The 12,441-nt window shown below is 35.1% G+C and overlaps 1 protein-coding gene across 5 annotated transcripts in view; it reads left to right on the top strand.

Annotated features, from left to right (window-relative positions):
• The window catches only part of ENTPD6 (ectonucleoside triphosphate diphosphohydrolase 6), a 115,495-nt gene that overhangs the window by 32,751 nt on the left and 70,303 nt on the right, over window positions 1-12,441 (top strand). For all 5 annotated transcript variants that reach the window (XR_004538750.1, XM_033936993.1, XM_033936990.1 and 2 more), the window contains 3 exons: window positions 730-765; window positions 2,331-2,419; window positions 6,646-6,725. Coding sequence is in view for 4 of the 5 variants with exons in the window: in XM_033936993.1 (XP_033792884.1) it covers window positions 730-765; window positions 2,331-2,419; window positions 6,646-6,725 (205 nt within the window). In the remaining variant the exon portion in view is untranslated. The remainder of the gene's footprint in view (window positions 1-729; window positions 766-2,330; window positions 2,420-6,645; window positions 6,726-12,441) is intronic.

Raw genomic sequence — 12,441 nt, 5'->3', positions numbered from 1 at the left:
CATATGGTGGGTAACACAAAAAAAAGATAAATTTTATAAATGTGATTAAGATCTAAGAAATTTGGTGATTTGTAAATTATGTTGTTATTTTTCAAATGTGTCCACTTGTTAGTGGAAAAATGATAGAGACACAATATAATTGATGAAAGCAACAAAGTATTTTAATTAGGACAATACTGCCATGCATTGGCAGAAGGAAGGAAGTCCATTCTGGCTGATTTATGGAAATAGAAAAAAACAGGCATTTGCTTGGTTTCTTGGCAATAAACTTATTACTTTTTGCCTCTGAAATATTGGTGATTCTGAAGGGGTTATGCAGAAATCCAATATACGTTATGGTAGGTGGATCATACTTCTAGAATACACATTTGACATTTATTTTTGAGCATTAGTAGACTTGTTTCCGTCTGCCATTAAAAGGCAGAATAGCTTTAGAAGGTTAATGAAAGTTGAGAAATACAAGTTTTGAAGATTGCAGTCTCTTTCTGGGGATTGTTTGTGAAAGGAACTTACGGCCTCTTTTACAAAGCTGCGCTTACGGCCCCAAAGCCCATAGAGATTTAAAGGGCTTCGGGGCTGTTGCTGCGCGGCAGTCACTAGCACGGCTTTGTAAAAGAGGCCATTAGTTTTGAAATATGGTTGCCATCTCTACTTAATTGTTTTCTTAAAATTTATTTTTATTCAATTAAGAAAGTTTATGTGAATTGGTGATCTTATATTTTCTAACAGGAATTTTCTCATGGATCACTGTAAACTTTTTAACAGGTATGTTTTGGCTTAAATGCAAGCAAAAGTCAGGGAATTTGTGAATGGAATTTATTCTATTGTATTGGGAGCAAGTTTACAGAATTCAGCACTGAGCAAATCTGTTTACTGTGCATTTCATAATATGGACATACAACAGACCATAATCTCTTTAGTCATGAGAAGGGTAATTTTATAACCAGGCATCATAAGACAAGAATGTGCTTATTTTATAAAATAACTAGCACAAATCCTGCAGAAATTGTACCTACATTGATGATGCAGACATTTATACCTGTTTGGGATGAGGTTTAAATGTTGGTGTGTGAAGTATGCACAAAATTTATAAAATACATGATTTGCTATGCTACCTACATGCTATCCAAACTCCTCCTCTCTGAGCATGAATACTCTACAAATATACACCCACTTGCACTACCTACTTGCACTGTTCAAGACACGCTCCTGTAGAGTTCTAAATGAATTCTACTGGAGCGCGACTTGAACACAGCTCGATAATTCTGTGCTGGGAGCCTCAATCCTGAAGAAATTAATTGAAACATGGTATGTCAGTGGAGGTGCTCCCTTGACTTATTGACAAGTCGTTTCTTACTAAATATCTAAATTATTTAAAATTATCACCATGGGTGTTTTAGTATAAAAAATATAAAAAAGGATCCAGTGAAGAAAGTGGCTCATGCAATTCTTATACTGGAAGCATATAAAATAATGAACAGCCTACTGAGGATTCTACACATACAAAAAATTTCTGCATGAATTGATATTTTCATATAGGGTTATAAAATTGATATATAATATATTATTGACTGGGTTATTACGGGTTGATATCTAAAAGAATGTCACTTGTCTCTATCATTTATACTGTCTAAGCATTTATATTCAAATTTAGAAAAGGGATGAGGAAGATAAGATCTGCTTGGTTTTTCATTTTTTATTTTACTTTGTCAGATTTTTTGTTTTACTTTGTCAGATTAGCATGCATTGAAAGCTGCTAGTGAAATGTATGCTCTTATGCTTTTTGTTTTGATTGAAGAAAAAATGTTCTGCTTGCTTTGTCAGGCTCTCACTCTTTGGCTTAAGTAAACATGGAGGCTTGAAGAAGGCTATTTGGTGCCTTATTCTTTGAGCACAAAGATCCTGAGCTTCAAAACTTAAGGTTTCTCCATTTCTGACTGATTTGGTATATGGACAAACCTGAGTGTTTCATTCAGTGCTCTAAAACAAAACACCCCTTTAGAAAAAGATCAAGTTTGGAATATTTTTCAGAGTTGAAGATAATAGATAATCAATTCTGCAATAAAATGGCATTGATGTTCCCTCAACATAAAGCAGAGTGAGATGAAAAGGATGCATACTGAAGAAATTGAATATAACATTGAATATGACCCTGCTGTGCTTGCGTGGGACTAAGAATGAGAGAAGCAAGAGTTTAAAGCCATTTCTTAGATTTATTTGTTTGATTTGTATAATTTATTAGAAATACAAATAAGTTATTTCACAGTTTTTTGTTTATTGTTTTACACTGTGACATTGTTTTTACTACATTCTGATTTGCTACATTTCAGATAGCTTGAACAATTCAGGAAAGAAACAGGTAGGAATGTTGGATTTAGGAGGTGGATCAACACAAATCTCATTTTATCCAAACAGTGAGGTAAGTCAAAATACAGAGGTAATAGTAAAACTACAGATGAATTATCTTATGATTCAACACTTTTATAGATTACTAATCAATCGTACAACAACACAGAATTAAAAAAGGTACAATTCCATTTATCCATTTTGCCCATTGGGAACATTCCCCACCACCCAATAAACCATACATAGAACACCAGTATATTCTACTAAACTCTAAACATTAACAACATTCTAAGTAGTGATCTCTCTCAAAGGAAATATTATCACCAATAATACCCCCAAATCCCCCCCAATCGTACCCAACTATCGCAAAGGATCCCAGCAAAGCCAAGTTCTCCATCAAGTGCTTGTAGGAGCCTCAGGGTCCAAAATCCTATATAATTTAAAAAAAAAAAAATTCAGGTAAAGAGGTTCCTGCTTCTTAGGCATTCTGTATTTGAACATAAGAATAGCCTTACTAGGTCAGACCATAGGTTCTTCAAGCCCAGTAGTCCATGCTCACAGTGGCCAATCCAGGTCACTAGTACCTGGCCAAAATCCAATAAGTAACAACATTCCATGCAGTGGCTTGCCCCATGTCTTTCTCAATAACAGACTATGGACTTTTCCTCCAGGAAATTGTCCAAACCTTTCTTAAAACCAGCTACGCTATCTGCTCTTACCATAACTTCTGGCAATGTGTTCCAGAGCTTAACTATTCTCTGAGTGAAAAAATATTTCCTCCTATTGGTTTTAAAAATATTTCCCTGTAACTTCGAGTTTCCCCTAGTCTTTGTAATTTTTGATGGAGAGAAAAATTGATCCACTTGTACCCGTTCTACTCCACTCAGGATTTTGTAGACTTCAGTCATATCTCCCCTGTGCCATCTGTTTTCCAAACTGAAGAGCTCTTATCTTGCTAGACTTTCCTCATATGAGAGGCATTCCATCCCCTTTATTATCTTGGTCACTCTTCTTTGAACCTTTCTAGTGCCGCTATATATTTCTTGAGATAAGGAGACCAGAATTGAACACAATACTCTAGGTGAGGTCGCACAATGGAGTGATATACAGTAGAGGCATTAAAACATTCTTAGTATTATTTAACCATCCCTTTTTAAATAATTCCTAGCATCTTGTTTGCTTTTTTGGCCGCCACCACAAATTGGGCGGAAGGTTTCATCGTATTGTTTACAATGACGCCCAGATCCTTTTCTTGGGCTCTGTCCCCCAAGGTGGACCCTAGCATCTGGTAACTGTGATTTGGGTTATTTTTTCTAATGTGCCTCACTTTGCATTTGTCCACATTAAATTTCATCTGCCTCTTGGACACCCAGTCTTCCAATTTTTTAAGGTCTTCCTGCAATTTTTCACAGTCCGCATGCGGTTTAACAACTTTGAACAGTTTAGTGTCATCGCAGATTTAATCACTTCACTCGTCGTTAAATTTCCAGATCATTTATAAATAAGTTAAATAGCACCAGTATAAATGATGATTTTTTTTTTCAGGTATATTGATAATTATATGGTAATGTTGCAAATATTTCATTGACTGTGTTTGCTTTTTATGTATGTTAGGGCCCCATGTTAATTGTGGTTAATGCTGCAATTAATAATTCAAATTTATATCCCACACCAAGGGCAAATCTTCTGGGCAGCTAAAACTTCAGAGAAAGGGCAAAGGTTTTGCGAAGGAAAAAACAAGAAGAAAAGTAAGGTATGGGTGGCAGCCCAATTTCTGCCTGCCCACCTGCTCGTATGGTCTGGTATCTCTCCCCACTCCCCGTCGACACAATGCAGCTGCTCTTCCCACCCCTGTAGCTGGTCTACTTTGGTATCAAGTCTTCAGCCTGTAGGCCAGTGGCAGTCATAAAGAAAGGCTGCCTGTGGCCTGCAGCAGAACCTTTCCTCTGACCCAACCTGCCCCTTCTGAAGTATCTTCTGTTTCCAGAAGGGGCAGGTCAGGTTGGAGAAAATGGCCCAGTGCAGGCCACAGGCAGCCTTTCTCTATGGCTGCCACCTGCCTGCCGGGCCCAAAACTGGATGCCAAGGTAGGCTGGTTGTGGGGGAAGAGTAGCTGTGGTTGGATCTGGGAAGTGGAGGGAATTAAGAGAGCCAGAGCCGGGCCAAGAGGGGAAGGAGGGGGGTAAATAGGAAGAGATGCCCATATGGGAGGGGAGAGGGAGTTGGACCTGGGGGTAGAGGGAGGCAGTCCCGCAGTGCCTGTTCAATGGTTGGTGGTGTAGCTAAAGCCCCGTCAGCAGAAGAAATCTGCCTGATTCATCCCTTCCTCCTCCTCCTCCTCCTCCTCCTGCCTCAGGAGTGAGAAAGTTAGCAGAGTCCCTCCAGCCACTGACACTTGAACTTCCTAAGCATGCTCTGTTTGTGAATGAGCTGAGCATGCTTGGTGAGTGCTGGCATCTGTGACTGGAGGCACCCTGCTGACTTCCTTGCTCTTGAGGTAGCACAAGGAGGAAGGAGTCAGCTTTGGCAGTGGAATTCTTTGACTGGCAGGGCTTTGGCATCTCTACACCTCACCTGTCGTTCTCACCTTCTTTTCTTTCTATTTAGCTCCTCTAAATGAGAGAAATGGAAGTTCATCCCAGTCACCTCCAGCAGCTCACCACCCCAAACTCCATTTTGTTCTATTTACATTGGCTTCTGTTTCAAAACTCTCTCGGAGCAGCAGCTCCTGCGTTGATCTCATGAAATCAGCATGGAAACGTGACATGAGTTTAGAAATGGCCATTTTTGCTAGCCAAGAAACAAGGAGTACTGAGGCATGAAGTTGGTACAAGGGTTGCAAAGGAGTAGGTTGGGGAAAGGAAAAATTGAAGATAGATCACAAGCATAGCCAGACCTCAAATTTTAGATTGCCACCGGGCAAATTTGGTGGGCACATATGTAGTCTCTGCATTCCCCCCCCAACTCAAAACATTAAATATCTGAGCTGGCGGGGATCCCTAAGCCTCTGCCAGCTGAAAACTTCTTTGAACACAAACAGGACTCTCCAACATTACCCAGCAGTCAGCAGCAGCCTTTCTTAAGCACCTGACACCAGCACCCAGTGCATGCTTTGTTTTCCTGTATATGCGTGAAAACGGAGCATGCATAGAGTTTCAGCAATGGACAGCTAAGAAGAGCTGCTGCTGACTGTAGAGTTGTGATTGAAGAGAGTCTTAGTTGTGTTCAAGGAAGTCTTCAGCTGGTGAGGCACTATCTCTGGATGGGCTTGAGTCCAAAGTGGGTGGGCCCCTTCTCTGACCCATGGCTATGCCACTGGGATAGATCAACTCAAAGATATCAAGTCCTTGATGCCTCATTTTAGCAGCAACAATCCTATAGGCCTATGCTGCATCTTATGATCCCCACTTATAAGGCCTCTAATCTTCCATACCCTTTTACAGCTTGCTTATGTTCAGGAAGTGTCTTTTTACCAAACAATAACTTCTTTCATTAGATTACTTGTGTGGTACCACACTGGAGTTGCCATCCAACATATTACTAATAATTGGAAAGATCATAGTAAACTTAATTATTATTTTTTTTTTTTAATTCTTTATTGATTTTAAAACTTTCATCAAGTGTACAAAATTGCAACACAATAACATAGATTAAATCACTTGTACATCTTAACATTAAATCTTATAATTGCAAATGTAACCCTCCCTCTCCCACCCTGAAATCTCTCTAGTAATGATATTTTTCATATAATAGAAATCCTCCCCCCATCCCACCCTTATCTTACATAATAAATATAGAAATATTAGAAAAATGGCATCAATCCTGACAAAAGGACGTTAATGGTTCCCAAATTTTAATGAACTTAATTTTAATTTTTGGTGGAACTCAGTATGTCACATATATAGATTGGAAAGATCATTAGCGATACAGAATGGAAATTATAAAAATTTTATTAAAGTATGGGAGCCATTAACATCTTTTTGTCATGATTGAATGCCATTTTTCTATTAATTATACACTATTTAGTAGGGAGTGGGGGGAGGGTTTCAAGTGTATGATCTTATAATGATTAAGGGGGCTTTGAGGGAAGGTGGGGAGAGGGTTACATTTGTACTTATAAGTTATAATGATAAGATGTTCAAGTGCTCAAATTAATTGTGTTTATTATGAATTTTTGTACACTTGATGAAAGTTTAAAAATGAATAAATAATTAAAAAAAAAAAAAAGATTACTTGTGTGGTATTGGTCATCGTTGGATATCCTTTAGTAGAATGCTGACACTAATTTTTCTTTTACAGAAAACACTTCAAACATCGCCATCTGGCTACATTACATCCTTTCAGATGTTTAACATGACCTACAAACTATATTCATACAGGTTAGTTGTTAAAGAGGAGTATATTACAATCATTTAATTGTTTTTCAAACATACACATTGGTTTAAGAGTACTTTGTAGTGAATTAAGATACACATTTATAATGACCTTATTTGCATTTGATACCTGTGTAAGCTTGCACTTAACACATAACAAGATAACATTTTAAGTCCCCATTTTACAAAGATAGGATATGCACATGTCAAACCCAAGTGCATGCAAGTGGAAAGGGAGCGTGGTTTGGGCATGTTTTTTTGGGGAGAGGATGGGGCATGGCAAGTTCCTATATGTTTAGTCTCCATTATAGAAGGGTACTACCATCCATGTCCTAAAAAATTAACACCTGCTACTGAGTACAGTTAGACATGGATAAACAGCTGCTGTTGCGTAGCACTCCACTAGAGAGATTGGAGGGGTTACCCTCTTAATCCTCTAGTGGGTTTTGTCTCTTCCCCCCCACACTCCCCAATGCCAAATTGGCAAGAAACTGTCATGAAATGGCATTGGGATAATATCTGGTTATGGTCTAAAGTAGCAAAGATAACTAGATGTGTGCCAGTGTAGAACCTGTCTCTTTTTAATACATTTATTTTTCTAAAATGAATGTTTATGGTGCACATACCTGGTGCATAAATGTCCATTTCTCTCTTGTATTTTAGAACAGGCTATGTCAGCAGGTTCTGTTCTAAAATTCTGGTGAAACTTGTGCACTGACCTGCATATCTCAATTCCTACTTGTACGACCTTTCTAATATGGGACCATACATCATAAACTGAAAGAATTCAGGAGTTTAATATCACAATATGGAAAAAGCCCAGGGAAAAAAATCCAGAATTGACAAGTTAATTGGTATTACAAAGTAATTCACAGCATCACAAGGAGATAACCATAACCTAAACACCAACCTTGACAGTGAATTGCTCTCCAACTTCTTCACTGAAAAAATAGACAGAATACGCTCTCATCTTGACACTGTGGTACAGCAGACACCAGTCCCTCACTGCCCAAACAGGATATTCGAACCAGCAACTGAAAAACTAACCCATTTCAAAAATGTCACATTCGATGATGACCTTACCGAGATTGTTGATTCCATTCACCCATCTGGCTCCATCCTAGATTCCTGCCCATCACGCCTCCTAGTGACAGCAAAAGATGCTGTTGTATGCTCAATCCTTCCTCTTATCAAACACCTCTTTACAAACAGGCACAGAACCTACAATCTGGAAATCAACAATCATCAGACCCCTTAAAAAAAACCCAAACAAAAAAAACCCCAAAACCCCTACACTAGACCCAGACACACCCAACAACTTTAGATCTGCCTCCAACCTACCATTTATTTCAAAGTTTCTGGGGAAAAAAACGGTACTCATCCAACTACACTCCTTCATTGACAGTCAAAAAGCCCTTTCCAGTGCAATAGGTGAGACATTCTATACAAGTGGGTAGTGTCCCCATTGCCATGTGCCATCTGCAGAAGGAATCCAGTTCAGATTTTTCTTTGTGCATCTTCTGTACTTCACTGAGCTCCTTAGCTCCACCTATAGTTTTTTTCCTTCTGCAGGTTTGCCTGCACGAGTGTGTTTGTTCTGTTTTCCACATTTTATTATTTTATTTGGTATTTAGTTCATTTTTTTCGGGATTCTATTTTTTTATTTTTTTTAAATCTTTATTCATTTTCAGAAATTACAAGTGTACAATAATCACTCAGAAATATATTAATTAATCACTTGACAATCTTATTTGTAATCCTCCAAATATATAAATATAAAAGAATCCCATCCCTCCCACCCATATATTAATAATTAACAATTATCAATTATTATCATTCATATTCCCACCCACCCCCTTTATCTTAACCAATACTGAGGTGTTTAAGATGTCTGATCATTAGAATAAATAATATATCTTTTAATCTTTTCATGTTTTTAAAGATTAATATTATAGAAAACAGTATATGATTGGGTTTGACATAATGAAAGGTTATTTCATTTTATTATATATAAGTATAATATGAATATACAATGTGATATTTTTAAATATATAAAATTAAATATATTTACATAAGATTTAAATTAATGTCAAAAATAGTAATGGAACATATAATTTGATATACAGGAACCATAGAAGGGAACTTAAAATATAATCTATACTATATGATTTATTAGATTTAGATTAAAATGAGGGTGTATTGAATAATAGGATAATAATTTAATTTAAAGTCTATATTTAACATAAAATCTCAACCGGATTTATAGAGATATGAAATGTCAAGGAAGATATTAATTATCTTTAAAATTACTATAATATATATGACTTATTTGTGAATCTTAACAGATTTGGACTTTCAGGGAGTGTTTTTTGATACCGATCTAATATGTGTGTTGCCAAGTGTGCACTGCTATTTATTAGGGGGGAGGGAGGGTGGGATGGGAGGAGAGGGGAAATGGGAATGGGAAATTATATTGTTACAATGTATGGATATCTGATCGTAAAACTTATATTACATTCAAATCAAAATAGTTCTAGAATTTTAAATGGATATTAAAATATATACAATTAATGTCAATGGTTTAAATCATCCTATCAAAAGAAACAAATTATTAGGATTTCTCCATAAGCAAAACGCCGATATATACTTTATACAAGAGACTCATCTCTCAGATAATGAATCTAGGAAGTTAACAGGGGGTTGGATATCAAAATGTTTCTATTCACCTGCTTTAGGAAAAAAGGCTGGGGTAGCGATCCTGATAAATAAGAAATGCACTGCAAACTTTAAATTAATAAATTTTGATCCTTCAGGAAGATGGGTACATATTAAAATGGATTTGGGAAGTACAACCCTTGATTTATTTAATCTTTATGCTCCTAATTCGAATCAAAAGGAGTTTTTCAATCAAATTCAACAATTATTATTACCACTGGCTGCTTCTAATTTAGTAGTAGCTGGAGATTTCAATGCTGTAATGGATCCACTTATAGACAAAAAAACCAAGTAAAATCATAAAATCTTTAGGACTAGATAATTTAATACAATCTTGTAATTTAATAGATATATGGCGTATCCTTCATTTTAATGATCGGGAATATTCTTTTTGTTCTCAAGTCCATAAATCTTTTTCAAGAATTGATTATATATTTGTAAATAATAACATAGCGCAGCATGTATCAAAAGCAGTAATTGATCCCATTATAATTTCAGACCATGCTGGTGTGTGGATTAACCTTCAGAATTACAATATTAATCAATTTAATTCAATATGGAGATTTAACAATGATTTATTAGCAGATTCGAAATTCTTAGAAGATCTTAAAGCAAAAATGCAAGAATTCTTTCAACTTAATACTTCTGATGACATTAATATAGAAATTTTATGGGATGCTTTTAAAGCAACAATGAGAGGAAATATAATTTCATATTCAGCTTTTATTAAAAAACAACTTAAAAAACTATGAAGATATGGAAAAACAAATAAAAATTTTAGAAAATAAATTAATTACAAAATGGGAAAACAATACATTACAAGAGTTGTTAAAAGTAAAAGTTAAATATAATGAGATTTCTTCTCAAATTGTGAGGAAAGATATTTTCAATAAACAAGTACAATATTATGGCAATTCAAATAAAGCAGGAAAATTATTAGCAAATTTTCTTAAAGCAAAGAAAAGAAAATCTAAGATTATTGCAATTAAAGATATACAAGGTAACACACATACCAACACAAAAGATATTATAACACAATTTCTTGATTTTTACAAAGAATTATACACTTCTAATTCTTATAAAAATAAAGAACAAGACGGATTAACTTTCTTAAATTCTTTTATTGGACCGAATATTCCGGATCATATAAAAGGAAGTTTAGAAGAACCTATATCTTTAAAAGAAATAGAAACAGCATTGAAATCTCTTAGAGTTGGATCCGCTCCAGGTGGAGATGGTTATACTGTTGAATTTTATAAATCATTCCAAAATATCATATTACCATATCTGTTAAATTTGTTTCAATATCAAATAAAGAATGAAAATATATCTGGTACTATGGCAGAATCGATAATTATAGTCTTACCAAAACCAAACAAAGATCCTACTCTGGTTTCAAATTACAGGCCTATTTCGTTATTAAATGTGGATAATAAATTAATGGCTAAAGTATTAGCATTAAGATTGGCAAAAGCTCTTCCTTTCATTATTGATGTACATCAAACAGGATTTATTGCTAAAAGACATTCATCAGACAATACTAGACTTGCATTCCATTCATTAAATTTAGCAAAAAATATAAATGATCCAGCTTTTTTAATTTCTTTAGATGCAGAAAAAGCTTTTGATAGAGTGGAATGGAATTTTATATATCAAGCTTTACAATGGTTTGGTATAGGATCCGGTTTTATTAAAATGATTCAGACATTGTATAGCTCTCCTGGAGCAAGATTATATATTAACAATAATTTATCAACTAGATTTAACTTGCATAGGGGAGTTAGACAAGGATGCCCTTTGTCTCCATTACTTTTTGATGTTGTCCTAGAACCTTTATTAATTGCAATAAACAAAACTAGGGAAATAAAGGGAATCTCGTTTACCAGTTTTGAATTTAAATTATCTGCATATGCAGATGATATATTATTATATTTAAGAGAACCGGAAATTACTATTCCATGTATGCTTAATTTAATAGAAAAATACGGTACATTTTCTGGATATAAAATTAATTGGAATAAATCTGAAATCCTCCCAATTAATGTTAATTGTACCAAAGGATTATTTGATCCATATTCATTTATTTGGAAAGAGGATGGAATAAAATACTTAGGAATTATGATCAAAAATACAATTGAAGACACAGTCAAAGAGAATGAAAAACTTTTATTGAAAAAAATAACAGAAATGTGTGAGCAATGGAATCCATTACATCTTTCTTGGTGGGGAAGAATTCAAACAATTAAAATGATGATATTGCCTGTGGTTTGTTACCAAATGAGTATGATTCCAATATTTTTTCAGGGGTCATTTTATAAAAAACTTAACAATATTCTTACAAAATTTGTTTGGTGTGGGAAAAGACCAAGAATCGCTTTAGTATCATTACAAAGACCAATTATGGAAGGGGGGGTAAATTTTCCAAATTTTTATAGGTATCATCAAGCCTATATTTTAAGACAGGGTATGTATTGGATCCTCCCAGATCTCTTAGAAAATGTACCAGATTGGCTGTATTTAGAATGGCGGCTCCTGTTCCCTTTACATCCAGAACATTTAATTTCTATTTCAATGCCTATAAGATACAAAGAACACAGAATCTTATTAGATACTTGGAAAACATTAAGATACATAAATAATCTGACACCAGAACCAATTGCTAAATCTCTAAATCAATCAATATGGGTAAACTCCAGGATCAGAATTGGCGGAATTAAAATCATCTGGAAACAATGGATAATTGCAGGAATAAGAACATTAAATGACGTCGTATCAGAAGGTTCCTTGCTTAGTTTTTCACAATTGCAAAATAAATTTAGACTAAATAAAACACAATTTTTTAAATGGATGCAATTGAAGCAAGCCATTCAGGTAGGGTTCCCTGAATGGAAAGTTCTTAATACTCAATATAGTTTGCAAGTTTTATGTTTCCAGACGGATTTCTTGGGTCACCAAGCCGCAAAATGGTATAAATTAATAAATGGATTTCTAAATAAAAAAAAGAAAA

This window comes from Geotrypetes seraphini, chromosome 3 (assembly GCF_902459505.1).
Source record: "Geotrypetes seraphini chromosome 3, aGeoSer1.1, whole genome shotgun sequence".
Taxonomy (NCBI): domain Eukaryota; kingdom Metazoa; phylum Chordata; class Amphibia; order Gymnophiona; family Dermophiidae; genus Geotrypetes; species Geotrypetes seraphini.
This window is presented reverse-complemented; position numbering and strand designations above follow the sequence as displayed.